Source organism: Sciurus carolinensis, chromosome 1 (assembly GCF_902686445.1).
Source record: "Sciurus carolinensis chromosome 1, mSciCar1.2, whole genome shotgun sequence".
In the NCBI taxonomy this organism is placed as follows: Eukaryota; Metazoa; Chordata; class Mammalia; order Rodentia; family Sciuridae; genus Sciurus; species Sciurus carolinensis.
The window spans coordinates 16900258-16920283 of record NC_062213.1 but is presented as its reverse complement, the minus strand read 5'-3'; the positions used below and the strand labels follow the sequence as shown (position 1 = coordinate 16920283).

At 41.4% G+C, this 20026-nt stretch overlaps 3 protein-coding genes across 16 annotated transcripts in view; 1 reads left to right on the top strand and 2 right to left on the bottom strand.

Moving 5' to 3' along the window:
• The window catches only part of Tatdn1 (TatD DNase domain containing 1), a 33534-nt gene extending 24854 nt beyond the window's left edge, over positions 1–8680 (bottom strand). Inside the window, exon 1 of one of the 2 annotated variants that reach the window (XM_047522296.1) lies at positions 8623–8680. In XM_047522296.1, the coding sequence (XP_047378252.1) occupies positions 8623–8644 (22 nt within the window). In that variant the 5' untranslated portion in view covers positions 8645–8680. The remainder of the gene's footprint in view (positions 1–8622) is intronic. The other variant, XM_047522305.1, reaches the window with a different exon arrangement.
• Positions 8681–8728: 48 nt separating this feature from the next.
• On the top strand, positions 8729–16190 carry Ndufb9 (NADH:ubiquinone oxidoreductase subunit B9). The gene is made up of 4 exons (XM_047522259.1): positions 8729–8886; positions 11904–12096; positions 12687–12800; positions 15954–16190. The coding sequence occupies exons 1-4, from the start codon at positions 8786–8788 to the stop codon at positions 16083–16085; spliced, it is 540 nt and encodes a 179-aa protein (XP_047378215.1). The 5' UTR covers positions 8729–8785; the 3' UTR covers positions 16086–16190.
• Positions 16191–19075: 2885 nt separating this feature from the next.
• Positions 19076–20026, bottom strand: part of Mtss1 (MTSS I-BAR domain containing 1) — a 153901-nt gene continuing 152950 nt past the window's right edge. For all 13 annotated transcript variants that reach the window (XM_047522192.1, XM_047522205.1, XM_047522184.1 and 10 more), the window contains one exon: positions 19076–20009. In XM_047522192.1, the coding sequence (XP_047378148.1) occupies positions 19309–20009 (701 nt within the window). In that variant the 3' untranslated portion in view covers positions 19076–19308. The remainder of the gene's footprint in view (positions 20010–20026) is intronic.

The following is a 20026-nucleotide window of genomic DNA, read 5'->3' as shown; positions in this document are numbered from 1 at the left end:
CAACTTCAGACAACCAATGTAAAGTAGTAGGTTCCCAAGTAGCCATGCCTTCTGTGACTTGGCTACAAATCAGAAGTCCCTACCATCCCCTTGGAGGGTTTGATCATTTGCTAGACCAGCTCACAACTCAGGAAAACACTTAACCTTCAACTAGCTGTTCATTATAAGAGGAAATGTCTCAGAATAGCCAGATAGAAGAGAAGCACAGAGCTAGGTATGGGCCATGTTCTCTGTGGGGCACAACATACTCCTAACACCTCCACGTGTGTTCAATAACCTTGAAGTCCTCCAAACCCTGTTCTTTTGAGAATTTATGAAGGCTTCATTGTATGGGTATGACTGAGCAAACCACTGGCCACTGGTGAACTACTCTACGATCAGCTCCTCTCCCTTCCCAGAGGCAAGGGTGGGTAGGACTTAAAGTTTAGAGAGTTTCAATCCTCTAATCACAGGGTCAGTTTCCCTAGCAAACTGCCCCCATCTGAGGTTATCCAGGAGCCCCCAGTTTCTAGTCATCTCATTAGCATACAAAAAGATACATCACTTAGGAGAACCCAAGGTTTTAGGAGATACAACTGGGGCAGAGATCAAATATTTATTATGTCATAGGATCATATAAGGATGGAGTTGAATATAGATGCCTCTGGATTCATGATGGAGCCATCCCACTAAACACATCTAAGCTGAAAACATCATTAAGTCAAAATGCATTTAATATACCTAACCTACTGAACATTACAGCTTTGCCTACCTTATACATGCTCAGAACACTGACATTAGCCTACAGTTGGGCAAAATCACTTAACACAAAGCCTATTTTATAATAAAGTATTGATATGTAATCTGTTGAATATTGGACTGAGAGTAAAAAACAATAGTTATATGGATGTTGTCATCCCACTGTAGAGTCAAAAAATTGGGTTGAACCATTATAAGTAAGGGACCATCTTTAGTTACAACAGAAATTATATGGCCCATAAAGTCTAAAATATATACTACATATAGAGCCTTTTAAAGAAAAAGCTTGCAAACCTCTGTGCCAACTTAAAAAACTGAAGGAACAAATGCAAAGAGCAGGCTGAGCCTTGCTCTAAGTTAATCCACGATGAGCAGAAGAGTAGTTCTCAGACTGTGCCTAACCTAAGTTACTCTATTTTACAAAGCAGTAGTATGGCATGAGTTCCTCTATGTTGAGCATAAGTGCTGAGGTAGAATTACTCTATACTTGGTACAAGTAAACAACCACCATCTGCCTAGCCAACCATAAGGCACAAAGTGATAAATAAGTCAATAGTGCTAATAAAAATGACCACCTGTGAACTTATTAAATCAGAAGCAAATGGACCTATGGGCATATCAACCCCATACCAGAAAAGCCAGGCCCATGAGCTTATCAAAACCACCAGAACACCAAATGAAGCAACAGCCTCACCTGAGACTCATAAAAAGAGAACCCCAAGATGACACAGTGACATGGGATCCCATCACTTACTTGGTCACTCATTATGAGCCCTGCCTCTGCCCAGGAATCTAATTCTGTCTCAGTGGTTCAGCTCAGTCAGGCTTCTCCGCCTGCCCATAAAGATGACAAATGGCTCATTCCAAGCCGACACTCTGAAACCCTCTTTGAGGACTCTTTGGAACTGGCCTGTTAAAACTCTTAGCTGACCACCTATGGTGACTCTGCATTTTATATGCACTCTGCCTTTGCTCACAGATCAGCCTTCAGAACCCTGTGGCCACCTTAATCCTCTTCGCCTGTTTTGTGTGTGTCCACATATGTTCAGAATTGTGTAAAGTGGCCTGAATGTTATAGATACTAGTAATTAAGATTGGAATAAAAGAACCTGTGATTCCCCAGCTCATGATTATCAAGTGACACATGAGTTTTGGCGAATTGCAACCACTGAAAGAGGTGTAGTTTGTGAATTTGTTATTCAAAAAGTTCTGACATTGTGGAAAAACACACACGCATTTGGTCTATGTTACTGGCACAGTTCACTCACAACAGACAACCAAATGTGAGGATCTGGATTGGATACTATTGTGCACATGACCACCTGGGGAGAATTTGGAAAATTGGAGTGTGGTTTTGGTATTAAGATGAAAATTTCAGGAAATGGAAAGAGGGAGACTGTGATTTTAAAAAAGCAAATTACAAAAAGTTTTATATGACTTTATTTTGTTTTATATGTCCAGAGAAGAACTGGAAAGTCAGTCACTGAGATACTGTTTGATCTAGGGAAGTGGATTAAGATGTTTTTATTTTCTTGTTGTATTTTGCATTTTCTTATGTAGATATTATTTCTCATTTTTTTGGCGTGTTGCATAGAATAACTTAGAATCAATGCAGTAGAGATTTTAGTACATAATTATCATAGCTGCAAGTATTTTGAGAGTGGAAGAGGTGGGTATGGTGGCACATGCCTATAATTCCAGTTACTCAAGAAGTGGAGGTGGGAGGATTACAAGCTTAAGGCCAGCCTGGGCAATATAGTGAGATCCTGTCTCAAAAACAAAAAAACTGAGGGGGATGGGGGTGCAGCTAAGTAGTGGAATATGTGCTTAGCATGAGTGAGGTCCTGAGTTTGTTCCCAACACCCCACACACATAGGAGAGTGGAAGAATTTGTAAATGATATGGGGAGTAGAATATTCAAAATTCCATTTTCAGGAAAGAAAAGACAAAGAGCAAAGTTGGTCTAAAGAAATCCACATGCTAATGATCTGGTGCCAGATTCAGCACAGTAAAGTTTGGCTCTGGGAAGAGAATGGAGAGGAGGCCCAGAGGCAGAGAAGTCTAGGGCAAGTGAGCAGTGTGCGAGGGCCCTTCTGAATTCAGTCTTCCTTCATGGTGGAGGGTGGAGGTACAGCCCAGAGGAGAAACTCTCGATGGGTTTGAAGGAGCTAAGGATGTGTCTTCTCAAAATACACGGATGTTGTACTGCTTATTTCCAGTTGAAGTGACTTGGAATTGTAGCTGCAGAAGGGGCCACATGACCTGTCTTTTCCTACATACAAGCCATAAAGATTCTTTTGGGAGGGGTGTCCTCCCTGTACCAAGATGAAAAAAATAGTCTTAATTACCAGACACTGGTAATTTGGGCTATAATGAACCTGAATAAATTTACTTGGAGTAACCCTTGTCTTCTGCTAGCTTTAACTCTGCCCTGCCCCACAGCTCCTCCTGACATCTGCAGAACTTACTACACAGTTCAAAGGTCCATTTGTCCTGTCATTCCTTCACAAATTTATTATTGTTTGTCTAAAAAGAATAAAAACACCTTGCTTTGGTCATTTCTTTGGACTTTACTCTTATGAAGATTCCATGTACACATAAATTTTAATAAAATGTGTATGTTTTTCTTCTGTTAATCGGCCTGGTATTCACTGATTCCCAGATCCAGCCAGAGACCACATAAGAACTAAGGAGGGGCATTGGGGCAGGGGAATACAGCAGATCTCTTCCTCCCCTACAAATTCAAGTATTGACCTTGCCCCTTGTCTTTGGTCACTGCACCACTCTTAAAAATGGAGAATCTGGATTCAAAGGACCGGTGGTATTCAAACATAGAACCAAGGGAAACAACAGGGCCAATTACTTTTCTAGAATGAGATGCAAATGTTACAAATTTTGAGAAAGTTTTTCAAAAGATCTGACAAAAGGCAGAAGGAATGGGTAAGTCTTGAGTACCGATCCCCTTTTTAAATGCTGAGGTTGAACCTAGGGTTTCACTCACACTAGCAAGTGCTCTACCATTGAGCTACCTCACCAGTCCTTTCTCAAAAAATTTATTTTGAAACAAGGTATTGAACGTGCTGGGATCACTAGTGTATGCCACTGCCCCTGACCCCTCATGTTTTATTTCAGGAAATTAACTAATGATACATATTACTTAATGGTTAAATAAAATAAATAGAATTCCAAATTTCTCAGCAATATATTTTTCTTTGCCTTAGACTTATCTCTTCTGGTGAAGAAATACAGGTATTAATCAAGTTCAGCAATTTCTTAGTCTTTTTCTCTTTTGATAACTTCAAATATAATTCCCTTTTTTCCCTTAAGATGGCAAATATGGTAAGATGCCATTTAAAAAATATTTTCTAAATGTCTTGCTCTGTGTATAGACAGAAGTTCTGAAATGTTATTTTTATCAGTTTATTTCAGAGTTAGGATTTTAGGTGATGTGTTGCTTTATTTCTCTGGAATGTTAAAACTTTTAGTGTGTCATTCATATAATAATAAAAAAAAATCACCTCTTTTTAGAAGTATCATTAAACAAAAATTATGGGAGCCCACTAATTGGATGAAGATATTGCCCTAAGCCCCAAGAAAGCACTCCAAACCAAACTGGGTCACTCATGATAAAGCCACATCTTGAAACTAAAAGCAGAAGATCCCAAACAGACCAGCTGTTCCTAACAGGAGATTCCAGTCTTCCTGAGTCAGATAATAAGGAAGTCTCCCCTGCTTTAAAACTTAGAAAAAAGTAATCTGATGTCAATCAATCTTTTATTTTGTTGTTTCCTTGTTCTCATCTTACAAAACTTATTGTTCAGTTATCCCCTAGTGAGAGCTCTCTTTCCTTTTTTTTGTGGAATGGTGGCTGCCTTGATTCATAAATTGTGAATAAAAGCTAATTAGATCTATTAACTAACTTTGTTGTAATTTTCTCTTTTGACAGTAACTATTTGGAAAATGATGTCAAAAACCTCTGGCCCACCCCATCCTTCTTGTAGTCCTGGGGATTGAACCCGGGGCCTGGTATAATGCTGACAAGCTTTCTACCACTGAACTACACCCCCAGATCTGCCTATCCTTAACTTTTGTTCTCTTTTTCTAGCACATCTTCCTTCACCTGGTTCAGAATTCCCAGGAGTGGAATAGTTCCCAGGATACTGGGGTTAGGACAGATAACCATGCCCAGGCATCCAAATGTGTTTTCAGGCCATGAACAGTGAAAACAGGGGCCTAACTTCTCCCTCAAATACTTTGGAGATGCTTCCTACTCCTAGGAGACCTAAGAGTAAGGCTTCTGTAGAGTAAAGCTTGGTGTCCAGAACATAAGGAAACATGTAGTCTGTAATTTGAATCCTAGTACAGACTTGTAGTCAGGAAGAGTGCCTATGTGGTGCTACCCCTCAACAGGAGGTCGGGCTACACAGGCTTACCAAACCACATCCAGGGCAGAGAGAACCTAAAAGCAGAACTAGTGCTCTAGTTTGGATCTTAAGTGTCCCCCAAAGGCTCATGTGCTAAGTTTGCTCCTCAGAATTGCACTGTTGGGAAGTGCAATTGGCAACTTAGACAAATAGTTCTATTTAACATACTCTTCCCCACCTTAGAAACACTTGTGTGGGTATAATTTGAAGGGGAAAGTGCTTGTTATGCAATCAGAGAAGAGGGCAATGGGGAGTCAGCTGTTCTAAGCTGAAATCTAAGGTGGCTTTCATAACACTTGTTTAAGTTTTCATGCAATTGTTCTACTTAAGCTTGTTCATGGTCTTATCTTCCATGAGTCTAACATGGTGACTAAGCTAAGAAATAAGTGTAGTATTTCACAGGGAGTGTTGTTTCTGTTTTCTTTGTGTGTGTATGCTGCAATGCTAGAAATCAGATGCAGGACCTAGAACACACTAAGCTACATCCTTAGCACTTAGACAGTGTTTAAATGACAAATAAAAGATTAAATATCAAAGTTACATAACAAAATAGAATGTATAGTATGATCCCACTTTTGTTTTTAGAAAAAAAACTGATGTTTGTGTATGTTTTTATGCATCTATATAAAATTTAAAAATTACAGAAGGGTATATTTTCAACTTTTAACAGTTACATTAAGGGAGTAGAATTGAACCAGGTGTGATGGTACATGCCTGTAATCCCAGTGGCTCAGGAGGCTAAGGCAGGAGGATTGTGAGTTTAAAGCCAGCCTCAGCAACTTAGTGAGGTCCTAAGCAACTCAGTGAGGTCCTAAGCAACTCAGTGAGACCCTGTCTCAAAATAAAATATAAAAAAGGGCTAGGGATGTGGCTTAGTAGTTAAGTGCCCCTTAGTTCAATCCATGGTACCAAAAAAAAAAAGGAAAGAAAAAAAAAGAGTAGAATTGAGAACCATAAAGAAAAAAGTTTAATGTTTAATCATAATTATTCTAATGAAGTCACCTTTTCTATATTATCTGGTTTTGATTCCTTTATCAATCTTATCATGTTAGCACTAAAGCCACATACATTCTTTTACTTATTGATTCATATTTCCATTGTACTAAGTCCCCAGGAAATAATGATAAATGCCAGTACTTGCCTTAAAAAGTTTGGTCTACTGGGAAAAGCAGGTACATAAATATTTAATTATAAATAATGTGGTAAAGGGTAGAGTTATAAAGTCTTAATACGTTAAAAAGCGAGGCAACACTTCTAAAACCTTGTCAGAGATGAGAAAGAGCACAGACAAATGTCCGTAGGACACAAAAGGAATGAGGCTGGAAAAGTGGGCAGGGCTGGACTGCAGAAAGACTTCATATGCTATTAGGGTAATTCAAATATCCTATGGAGGGTAAGAGAAAGCTCTGAAGCAAGAGAAGAATTTAGTTGATGTTTTTAGGTAGACCACTCTGGAGAATGGATTTAAAGAGACATGACTTGAGGCAGGGAATTAGCTCTGTACCACAAACACATACTTTTTAAAAAAGTGTCCTTTCTCTGTGGAGTGTTCCATGGTTCTCTATTGCATCTCCCCCAACAATGATATCACAGATGGTGGTAGAGAGGCAGGGACATCACGTCCTAGAAAACGTCTTACAACCTTTGAGGATCTCTCAGGCCCCACCCCAGACACTCAACATTTTTTAAACCTCTTTTATGATACCAACATTCTCTCTTGGATTTGCTTTGATTGTACATAAGTCTTACCTCTCCTATCAGAAAACTGCACTACAAGATTTTTTTTCTATAGTCCCACAGTATTTAACACAATGTCTTTGGGAAAACATACTGCTTAAATAACGCTAAGATATGAGTTTATAATGTTAACCACTCTCAAGTGCCTGAATGATATCTCCACCTGCATCTCCTTAATCTTAAATGGGTCTAATCCCAATGAAACTGCGTGTTTCTCTACCTTCTGAAAACCAGCCATGCTTCTAGTCAATATTTAGGTATCTATCCAAACCCTGATTCACTTTTTACACTGTTCATTATCTGCCATGAACACTCAGCTAATAAATTGTGTGCATAGTCCTTCCATTTCTCTTTTCTTTTGCCTTAGTTCAAGATCTGAAATGCTTCCCTGTGTCTCCCTATCCCCTACTAAATGTGCATAATGGCTATCAGTATTACCCTACTAAGGGTATGATTCACCTTTTAAATAACTAGGAACTCCACAAAGACAAGGATCATGCCCATCTTTACCCACTGCTGTACCCCAGAACACAAGATTGCTGGCCCACAACTGGCACTCAATGAATGCTCCTTATGAAAACCCCTCGGTGAAAATCCACTCTAAACACAGTGAAACTGAAGATCATCCTAGCTCTTACAATGTCCCTCAGGTTTTCCTAAGTGATTGGTAATAAAGATTCATACCCGGGGCTGGGGATATAGCTCAGCTGGTAGAGTGCTTGCCTCGCAAGCACAAGGCCCTAGGTTCATAATCCCCAGCACCGCAAAAAAAAAAAAAAAAAAAAAAAAAAAAAAAAAAAAAAAACCCTTTTGGATCCATGTGGCCTTCTCCCTTTCTTTCTTCTGGTGATGAATGGATCATTTTACTTCTCAAGTAGCAGAATTTGGTTTCCCTACTATTTGTGTCCCCCAGTCTGTCCATCGGATGGTGGTGCTAGCAGCACCAGGACCAGGTCTTTGTGCCCTGTGCTCCCAGGCCAATGTCAAGCCCACCAGAGCCTCGGTAACTGATATGAATGAATAACTGCGTGACCCTCATCCCTTGAGGTCCTAATCCTCTCGGTCACGGTGACAAGGAGGGAAGAGGGGGTGCACCGGAGACAGAAGGGAATATAGTGATTAGCCTTTGGGGGTGTGTTTTCTTCCTCTTACCCCGGCCCTTCCTTTTTGTGCTGCAGGGGATTTAACCCAGGCTCTCACGCACGCTAGGCAATCAGCGCATGCGCGCGCTTCCCCTGCACTAAATCCTCAAAACACACAGCTCCCCACCCCGCTACTGCGGATTCAACCCAGGGTGCTCTACTACTGAGCTACATCCCTTGTCCTTTTTATTTTGATACAAGGTCTAGTTAAGTTGCTGAGGCCGGCCTCGAACTTGAGATCGTCCTGCCTCAGTCCTCCCCGTAGATGGGATTACAGGTGAGCGCCACGGCACCCGGCTCTGCCTCCTTTTTAAATTGAATACGACACATACATTGAAAAGACCACAAATCCCAACCGCATGGCCCGTGAGTTTTGACAAACACACTCGTGAAGCCGGCACTCGGATCATGAACCCTAACACTCATTTTCAAGACCCAGAGGCCTCCCCGCACCCTCTTCAATTGCGTGGCCTGTCTGCCTCAGAAAGACCGGAGAGTGCAAATCCTGGACCCTCTGGCCGCGCTGAGAGTTGCCGGGGACGGGTCAGAACGGCACAAGGACCGGAAAAGCCTCGCCTTACCGACGAATTTGAAGCGACTCATGACAGCGCCGCTGGCTCCTCCTCGCCGGAAGCGGAAGTGGACGCAGACTGGCCCGCCCTTCCGGCCATTGGTCCCGCCCCTCAGCCGCAGAGGTCCGAGTTCCCGGCGGCCCTCGCGGCCGCTGAAGGTGAATTGGGCGTCATGGCGTTCTCGGCGCCGGCAGCCTATCTGACCCACCAGCAGAAGGTGTTGCGTCTTTATAAGCGGGCGCTGCGCCACCTCGAGTCGTTTTGTGTCCACAGGTGGGAAAGGGGCGTTCGTGGCTTGGGGACGTGATTCTGGGGGCGGAGGCTGGGAGGCGCCGGGGTCCGGGCTGCCCAAGGACTTTGGGGACGGAGCAGGAAGGCGACCTCTCGCCCCTCAGAGCCGGCCCTTGGACCTGGGTGTACCCCGCAGCTGCCGGACCGTGAAGGGGAGCTGCTGCGGTGCGGGCCTCAGCTCTGTTCTGTAAAACCAGCGCAGGACCCAGCGTACGGGGTTGCACAAAGATGAAGTCAAAGGAAAGCAAATGAAACCAGTTGTCAGGGGTCCAGCGCTCACTAACAGTTTCTTCGTGATCTCGTGGTTCCTAACATATTAGCAATAATATGTACAGTATTGAGTCCGCAGAACAACTCAGGAGTTGGGGATTATTTTAGCTTTATTTTACAGATGCACAGATAGAAGCACAGGGCGTAATTTGCTGAAGGCCGAATCGCTACCTAGTATCCTGCCGTGATTAAAATTTAGGTGTCTGACTCCGAAGCATCGTCTTTCGCCTACCCTTCCCGTCATCTTTCTTCTTTGTAGCTTCAGTCCTGTTTACCTTCGCATCTTTTTCAGCTCCTACGTAATTCCCTTTCCTCCTCTTTTCATCTGAAACTAACAGTGGGAACATGCTGTTAAAATACATGGATTTTTATGACCTAAATGCAGTGCAGTGTGGGGTGACAACCCGCAGTATGTGAATGCGAGACTTCCAGTCTCATAACAGAATCCCAAAACCTGGTTCCAGGTAAAGAACTTCTGGGAAAAAACTGCATTGGCCTGGAAGAGTTGTAGCGGGTATTCTCAAAGTTCGGCTTGCATATTGGTTTTTATACTACCGTTGGTGGGCAGGAAGATGACCGGATACAATGTTGTGCAATTGTCCACTCCACCCCCACTTTATTTTTTCTTATTCAACTTTTATTTAATTTTTTTTGTTGTTGTAGATGGACACAATATCATTATTTATTTATTTTTATGTGGTGCCAAGGATCAAACTCAGTGCCTCACACGTGCAAGGCATGCACTCCACCACTGAGCTACAGCCCCAACCCCTTATTCAATTTTTTTTGACAAAATTTCCAACTTAGGTTCAATGCTGGATGCCAAATAAATAATAATTTATCACTTTTTTTGAGCTGTAGCAGCTCATGAATTAATGGGAGAAATGGATATGTAAATAAATGGATAAAAGAATTACCAATTTTATGAAGAAAGTTAAGCTGTCAATTCAGGTAATGCTGAACTACAGCTGGGAATATTAAAGTTCCTAATTATAGAGCAAATTATAAAATTCGTTACTGATAACACTGGCTCAACCATTTTATTTTTATTTTTTTTCTAGGATTGCCTAGCTTTTTTTTTTTTTTTTTTTTTTAAAAAAAGACAGGGTACTTGCTAAGTTAGCTAGGACCTTGCTAAGCTGCTGAGACTGGCTTTGAACTTGAAAGTCCTCCTGCCTCAACCTCCAGAGTCACTGAAATTGCAGTTGTATTCCACTGTGCTGCCCTTTATTTACTTTTTGATACTAGGGATTAAACCCAGGTGTGCTCAACCACTGAGCCATATCCCCAGACCTTTTTTATTTTTTATTTTGAGACAGGGTCTCAATAAGTCACTTAGAGCCTTGCTAAGTTGCTGAGGCTAGCTTTGAACTTGCAAGCCTCCTGAGCTGCTGGGATTAGTCATGTGCCACCAAGCCTGACTGGCTCAACATTTTAAAAATCTCACATCCCTTCTCAATCCTTGCCTGAATTTCTTCCTCCATTTGCATTCATAGTGCTATTTGCTCTCTGTGGTTCCATGTTTTGACTCTTACTTTATGTACTTCGGACACCCTCATTAATGCTAGGACTTGAATTACCATCTATATTCATTTGTCTCTAGAACTGTATTTCCAGTTGTTTGTTAGATCACCTGCCAGTTTCTGAAATGCAGCTTGTGTATAAAACCAAACTCATTTTCTTTTCAGTTCCCCATTCTAATTCTCTCCCCCAAATACCCTATGACAACTAATGGCATTATTAGCAATTCAGTTATTAAACTTTAAATCTCTGAATTGTCTTCAGGTATTCCCTTCTTATCTCTTTGCCAGTAACATTACAAACTAATCTACTGTGTATAATTGGACACTGGTTTTGTTTATTATCTGCCAAATAATAGTGTCAGTTATATTATCGAGCACTCAGGATATACCAGGCACTTGGTAAAGTATGTTGATGTGTTTTAACTCAAAGCATCTTTACTACAACTTTAGGATATAGATAATTATTTACACATAGAGGAGGAACCCATTCCCAGAGATGTTAAGTAACACTCTAGATTTATAGAGCTAGTAGTAGCAGAGTGAAGATTCAGGCCTGCCTTCATAACCTGGTGTTCTAAATAACTTTCTCCTATATCATGTCTGTCATTGCAGCTGCTTGCTTTAGGCACTTATCTGTGACCTGGATTGTTATCAAAGCCTCCTAACTGATGTTTTCCCATATTTTCTTCAGAACCTGACTTAACTTTCCTGAGGTCATACAGCTAGTGTCAGTCAGGATTCAAACCCAGGCCTATGTGATTCAAGCAGTATTTTTCCACCATGTAACACCTCTCTTCTTAATCACCTTTGTAGCTCCAGAATTTAGCACAGCACCTGGCATAAGGTCGGAGGAGATTCATCAAGTCGTCATTGAGTGAATGTTAAAAGATCTTATAGGGGCTATCACATTTCTCTTTTACTATTTTTTTTTTCCTTTTTTTGTTTAAATCCTCATTCCTTTGTTGAAGGAGAAAGGAGAAAAAGGGTTAGGCTATACTTGATATAGTATTTTTTGCTGCTAATTTTTGGCAGGGTGTAGAGGAAGCAGTCATGATATGGCAGGTCCACTGGTAGGAACGGAGGAGGTTCTAGGAAGTTACGGGTTCATCCAGGGGTGGTTAATGGGAGTGTAACTCCTGTCAGACTGTGCTGTGCTGCTCACTTGAGTACATAACATTTCTCATCTCCAAAATCATTTTGCTTAAGGGACAAATACCGGTACTTTGCTTGTTTGATGAGAGCCCGATTTGAAGAACATAAGAATGAAAAGGATATGATGAAGGCCACTCAGCTGTTGAGGGAGGCAGAAGAAGAGTTCTGGCATAATCAGCACCCACAGCCATACATCTTCCCTGACTCTCCTGGGGGCACCTCCTATGAGAGATATGAGTGCTACAAGGTAGGTGAAGGTGACGGTGGCAACTACTTTCTGAGAGGCAGAGGCAGTCTGTTTCTCAGTCCCAAACCTCAGCCTTTTGTACCTCTAGATTTCTTTCCTGACAGTTGTCTGATACTTTTTTTCAGGTGCCAGTTTTGCTCCCAGATGTCATGAAGACTTCTTTCTAAACTGAGCTTCAGGGTCTTTCAGTATACTTTTTGGCAAAGTGAAGTGCTAAATTACTTGATAAATAATTCATTAGGGGACCTTACTTAATGTATTTGTACTTACTATTTCTGAGATACTCTTTTAAGTAATACTTCCAAATAACAAAACCACTCTGGGTATTACTACACCTGAGGGAGGAGTGATGCCAATTCTCTTTGAACTGTAGTTGCCATTTTTCAGTTGCACTCTTTCACTGTAAGGCATTCTCCTCTGTCTTAGGCCCCTATTTGTCCTCCATTATACATTGCATACAGTTACAACCAGCTGATGGTGGCAGTTGTTATTAAAATGCACCTTGATTTTTGTCTTTAGTCTCGCGAGCAAGCTCTCAGTACCATGTAGATGAATCCTGTGGAATGAACCATGATTTCCTCTCCTGGCAGATTCCGGAATGGTGCTTAGATCACTGGCATCCCTCTGAGAAGGCAATGTACCCTGATTACTTCGCCAAGAGAGAGCAGTGGAAGAAGCTGCGAAGGGAAAGCTGGGAGCGAGAGGTGGGTCTACTTGCAGTTCCCTGTGCAGCTTGGTCCGCATGTGGACAGTCAGGTTCTGCTCCTGCATGCTGAAGTTGCTCTGATCCCTTGTTTTCAGATATACCTGAGTTTCTAATTTAACATTACCATCTGACAAATGTTAAAATGTATTCCCTACTCTTTTTGACTTTTCTGTTCTCTAATTTTGTTTCTCCACTCCTCCTCAGTCCTTTGCCTGGTCTTGCTATACCCTGCTATTCCTTAACCTTCCTCTACCCTAGAACCTTAGGTAGTTTTTGTCATCTTATGATCAGTTACATTTTTTATTTTAGTACTGGGGATTGAACCCAGGGGCACTTTACCCCGAGCTACATCCCCAACCCTTTTTTTTTTTATTTTATATTTTTTTGAGATAGCATCTTGCTAAATTACCTAGGCTGGCCTGGGACATTCCTCCTTCCACAACCTCCCAAATTGCTAGGTTTGTGTGCCATTGCTCCTGACTGAGGGTTACATTTCTCTTTATATTTTATTTAATTTTTTTTGTACAGCTGAAGGTTGAACCCAGGACCTTGCACATACTAAGCCAGCACTCTACCACTGAGCTACATCACCAGCCCAGTTATATTTTTAAAAGCTCATCTTACTATGTTGTGACTGATATATTGGAGAAGTAGAGAATCCATTTTGGAGTTATTGTACAAGTTTAGTCAGAAAGTTATGGTGACCAGCATTAGGTGGATGCAGTGACTGTGGAAGGAAACCGATATCTGAATATCTTTGTTAAAGGGGTAGGAAGATTGGATGTGGAGGATGGATGGAGAACAGGGAGGAATCGAGTGGTTTCCAGGCTTTAACATCTAGCTAACATCTAAAGCTTTAGCAAGGGTTGGGGAGATAGCTCAGTTGGTAGAGTGCTTGTCTTGCAAGCACAAGGCCCTGGGTTTGATCCCCAATACCACAAAAAAAATAAATAAATAAATAAAGCTTTAGCATCTAGGGTTTGGTGGGGGTGGCGATGGAAATGGGGGAGATTAAGAAGGGATACAGTATATAAGTGTCAGAGGGATAATCAAGTATTCAATTTTAGAGGTATGGCGTTTGATAATCCTGTCAGACATCAAGTACAAAGTCAGGAAATTTTAGAGGTAGGGTTCCAGAACTCCAAGGAGAGATTTGATCTAGAAATAGAAATTTTTGTTTTCAAAGCCAGAAATAGAAATTTGTGTTTTCAATGCCAGAAAAAGGAATGAGATCTTTAGCATAGAGCTTACAGAAAGAAAAAAAGGAAAAGGGGTTCTCCTTCCATTATAATTGGATGTAAGCTATATGTAAATACATTAGCGTTAGAAGTATTGAAAGTAAGACTTCTGTGCAATAGAGGAAAAGCCAGAGGAAATGTGTGGCATGAATGGAGAATGTGGGAAAGGTGTGCTAGTCATGGAGAGAGGACAGGCTTGCTGGAGAAAAACAGGATTACCAGATGGTGGTAAAGGCCTATTTGAGGCTAGAGATAATTATTGCCTACAACATCATTCCAGGGCTTCTTTTTTTCCTCTTCAGCAATATAAACTGTCCTAAGTGTGGATGATGTGTTTCTCCATTATCCACAGTTAATAAGAAACTTAGTTGTAAAAAGAGAGAATGACTATCATGATGGAATCTAAGCTGGATAAAGAAAGACAGAGGAGGTTGATGCATAGAGGGGTCAAATTGGGAGGGAGAATCTGTGAATTGTTGATCCCTTTGAGTTTCAAGTACAAGGAGGCATTTAAGCAAATGAGCTAGAAGGACAGGTGGTCATTGGAGAATGGTATTTCTGAATCTAGATTTTGGAAGTTGTGCTGCTGCTGGGGATAAGGTCCCAGGATATTAACCCTTAAAAGTCCTTGGCTAGGGTGGAGTGGAAGAAAAATCACTCTGGCCAAGGGATACCAGATTTTGTAAGAAATGTTGCAGCATGCCAGGTACAGTGACATATACCTGTAATCCCGGTGACTTAGGAGGCTGAGGCAGAAGGATCTCGGGTTTGAGGCCAGCCTCAACAACTTAGAAATAAAAAATAAAAAGGACTGTGGATGTAGCTCAGTGATCAAGTGCCCCTGAGTTCAGTCTCCACTACTAAAATAAGAAAAGGAAAGAAATGTTCCAACATTTAGAAGCTTGAAGTATGTTTCTTCATGGTGAACAGTAGGCTCATTCTGCAGTTGATCACTGATGACCTCTTCTCCGATGCATTCCTGCACTTGTTCCGCATCTTCACCATTGTTAACCTGCAGACATTTGGAAGGAGCTTTGGCTTATAGGTTTCCTCCTCTGTTAAAGCTGATATTGGAGATTACTAGAACAGGGTATTTGGGCAACATCAGGCAGAACTGAGTCCATTTTTACATGTGATTTCATGTTACTTCTTGTTCTGGATACTACCTGGGGGGCTTTACAATTAACATCTCTAATATATATGAACTGAGGGTTTTGGTATTTTTTAAGAAGTCAATTTTTTTTTTAAATTTTATTTTAGTTGTAGATGGACACAATACCCTTATTTACCTATATTTTTATGGTACTGAGGATCAAAACCACTGCCTCACATGTGGAGGCAAGCTTTCTACCAGAGCTACAGCCCCAGCCCTATGAACTGAGGTTTCTTTTTTTTTTTTTTTTCCCTTTTAAAAATATTTTTGGTTGTAGATGGACACAATACCTTTATTTATTTTTATGTGGTGCTGAGGATTGAACCCAGTGCCTCACATGTTCTAGGCAAGGGCTCTACCACTGAGCCACAACCCAGCCCCATGAACTGAGGTTTCTTAATGGTGCTTTTGGAAAGCACTTAGCTAAGACACAGGAATAAATGTGTTCTGCATGAACTGATAGGGGACCATGACAAGAGGAATTGGAACAGTATTGTCATATTTTGGCTTAAAGATTAAGAGAGGTAGGAGAATTTGTTCACAACTCACTGCTTTAAGATGAGGAAGACTAAAGAGAAAAGCTTTTCTGTCTGAGTAAAAGTGTGGTCACGGGATCCATGCAGGTATATACAAAAACACTTAATAGTATGGCTAAGACAGTGTAATGGGGCTCATTACAGAAAGAGAGCTGTCACTTCACCAGCAGGTGAATTTTACCATCAGATTCCTCAGTAATTGTTCCTTCCTTGCCCCCTTCTAGGTTAAGCAACTACAGGAGGAAACCCCACATGATGGTCCTAAAACTGAAGCTTTGCCTCCAGCCAGGAGGGAAGGTGATCTGCCCCCACTATGGTGGCACATTGTGACCAGACCCCGGGAGCGGCCCATGTAGAGAGAAGAGAGACACAGGCACCTCACTATTCATGCTTGCAAGTGAAAGAAGTTATAGGACATACACACACTTGCCCAAATAAAAATAACTACATATGGTCTGGTACAGCCGAGGTGTTCTTCTGTCTGAAAAGTACTGTGATGCCAAGTCACTGTACCATGTCTTTGTTTTCTCATCATTTATTCCACATAAAGAAAATTAGTCAGATATATAATTAATCTTTTATCGTTTTCCCAGTACTGGGGATTGAACTCAGGGCACTGTACCACTGAGCTGTATCCCTAGCTTTTTATTTTGAGACAAGGTCTCACCAAGTTGCCGAGGCTGGCCATGATGTTGCAGTCCTCCTGCCTCACCCTCCCAAGTGGCTGGTAACGTGGGTGCGAGCCACCACACCCAACTATAATAAGTCATATTGATAGCATCTTATTGTTTAGGGTAACAGCATAACCAGATAGAAATTTTACTTTGAGGACTGAGTTGAAGTCTTAATTAGCTGTAATGTTTGGAAGGAAAATACAAAACTGAAATGATTTAAAAATACTTTGATTCTCTAAGGATTCCACTAATGGGTTTAGTTTTTATGAAAAGGACAACTCTCCCTATAAAGGACAGTCCACAGACAGAAACAGAGTTTATAGTGTTCTCTCAGGAGTGGAGGTTTGATGGTGGGGGTATGGAGCCAAGTCTGGGATGAAACTTGGTGATACTGGAGATCGTTTTCCAGCTGTGCTCCCTCCACTGTGGCTTGGTCTGTTCACACATCCAAAGGTAAGGGTATAGTAGAACTTGTTTCAAGAAGGGTTTTTTAAAAAGTCAACCCAAAGTGGTTTAGTTTGGGGTACCTTATCAGAACTATTGGAACTGTTTTGAGATAATTAGTTTAGACAACTCTTGTCCTTAGGACTCATAACCATCACAAATAATATTTTGTCAGTTTGCTAAGTAAGTTCAATTTGAGTCTCAGTCCATGTTCTAACATTTGACCAAGACCTCAAACTGAATTTTAATAAGACTTGAAATACAGGGCTTTTTTTTTTCTTCTAGTGGTTCTTTATTTATAATGTAGGCTGAAGCAACTGTTACAATGTAGAAGGGAGACACATTACACAACTGTTATTTATACATGTTCAGAACAAAAAACTGCACAGGGAGAGGTCAACTCTCAATACAAACTAGCAACTAAACCACAATAATTTACCTTTAGAAAGGATCTCTTTATTTTTAGCTGTGACACTGCTTTTACAATATGCAAAAACACAAACAAAACTATCCAAGGTGTTTTGTCACATTCTTTCTACATTGAATTTGGCAACATTTTATATTAAATTTATTCAGATTATACTAACGTTTAAAAACTAAACAAGTGAAAAGCTGTACCAAGGTACAGTTACATCCATTTATTTCAAAGGTTTAAAATACCACTTTTAACTATTGTAATTACCTTGCAGCGATTTCTGCTTTTGCAAAAACCATCTCAAGCATCATATGCACAATGCATCAGCTACTTTTAGTCATCAAGATTGGTGGGCTAAACCACAGGCACTACTGTTGCTTATAGTCTGTAAAAGGAGCTTGTTTTTCAAAGAAAAAAGCTTAAATAGTTTCTAATAATCATGCCTTTGCTTTAAAGCCATAACATAAAATGTCCTTGAGCAATCACTGCAGTGTTAAATGTTGATATATAGAGCAATGACTGTACAGGTATGTCACTCTCACATCCAATGTGATTATGTATGAAAGCATAAGATTATGTAATTGAAGATTTAGAGCCAACAGAAATCTTCAGGGCACGTGGGGACCCACCAACTCCTCTTCCTTGAGACGTAAAATCACAAGTATGCACTGTTTTAAGTAACCCACCACTAAGGGATTTGCTTTCTTTAAAACAGTGCTTTCTCCAAATGTTATCCCTCTAAATCTACAAGTCTCTGTTGACTTTTAGGGGATGGGCATTTTAACAAATTTAACTTCCACTTAAAGAAGACATAAATCCATTCCAAAAAACATTGTCTAAAACACAAAAAAGGGACAGTGTAGTGGTCAGATTCCCAGTGACAAATAAATCCTTTCTTCAGTGTTTAGTATGAAGCCAATTAACTGCCATTTATTTAAGGAAAAATAAGAAAAACAAGCCCCCAGATTGGTAAACACATTGGCAAGTTGCTAGACTCTGAGCTGGTTACGCTTGTTAAATCCGCTTGAGTTTTTTTCAAAATATTTGGGCTTTTCAAATGCACCCAGCCTGCTGGGCACAGTTAAGTAAAAGGCATTTGCTATATCTAAGAATTCCCTGCTATCATTTTTAAATGTTTTCACATTTTTAAACTGCCTTACCCTTTTGGATGTATTTGGATTCCATGGAAGTGAGTACAATAGACAGAAACGTAAGTGGGGTGGGGGAGTCCTACGTCTGCCCAGTGGCAGCAGCATGCGCGGGATTGGAGGCGGGTGCTGTGTGCAGTCGAGAGGAATTGTGGGAGAAAGGAAGTCCTTAAACACCCTACAGAAACAAACACTGCAATCCAGTATGGCTTATTCGGATGCATTGACCATGAAGCTACTAGAAATTCAACCTACAAGGCTACTCTTAATGTAACAGGATTGGCTATGTTGACAGTGTGCCCCTCCCACGGCCCTCCCCCCAGTCTCAACACAGTCTACTGTTTCCAGATTTACTTCACTCTGAATATTGCTCATCAACTGTTATTCCTGCTTTTCTCATCCATAGTATATTTAAGTGAGGATTTTACCCCTTATCCATTTTGTACATTAAAATAACAAATTTGCTTCTAAGCTAGACTACTACAATGCATCTACAAAAGCTTGTGGTAGGGAAAGAAAAAGAAGAAAGAACTTAGTAATTTTTTCTGAAATTAACTACTTACCCCACCCCACCCCACCCTACCCCCTATGCATTTAAAATTTTACAAAGACTTGTAAAAAAGTTAAATGGAATTTGGCACCTTCAGAAAAATCAAAAGGGAAACTAAGATTAAAATGTGCAGAAAGAAAATCGTCAATATTTACAAATTAAAAGATCATGTCAGTTACATGTTGCTTTTAATCTTATCTAAAGATGTCGAGTACTTTCAAAAGAGCTGAATTTTGAGTTGCCTACAAAATTTTTTGTTTGATTATAGATTGGAATGGATCAAGACAAATTAGGTTTTCTTAATTAAAGAGTCATTCCCCACTGGCAGCATTTCCTGGGAGCCTGGGCCTACGAGAAGCGGGGGGCCGAGCGGTCATTGGTCGTGGTCTTCTTCAGTTTCACGCCCCTGCGGATGGCATTCAGCATGTCTTCTCCTTGTGGAGTATCTCCTGGGCTCAGGTCTGCAGGGTCACTCTCTGGAATCTGGCTTGGGGAGACAGTGGCACTTGGGGGATCCCTTTCCTGATCTTCAGCCTCACTTTCTGGAATCGCCTGTCGGTGCTCCTCAGGGATACTGGGCTTTGGGCCTGGAAGTGGAGGGTTGACGGAGGCTTGGCCGCTCCACATGGAAGAGGGCATGCTGGGGGCTCCCTGGGGGCCCTCACCCGCAGATGGCGACTCGGGGCTGTGCTCACCCCGCTCCTCTGGACCATCTGGAGGGGCTGGCAACACCCCAGGGGGGTCTGGGACAGTCGGGGTCTTGACGGGGATCACTGGTGTCTTGATGGGGATGGGACCAGCTCCAATGGTCCCTCGACGGACAGAAGGCTTGGTGGAAGGGGTCCGTCGGATGGTTGCAACCCCTGGAGTGACCATAGCAGGTCCAAGGGTGGTAGGGAGGCCGGCAGTCGAGGCTGGGCGCTTGGCTTGGAACATCCGCCGGTAGGACTGGCTGATGTCACTGTTCCTAGGGATGGTGGAGGATTTGTCAAACTCCTGCTGATCTGCCTCCTGGTCACCGCTTACGGAGAAATAATCATAATCTGAAACTGATCATAGGATTTAG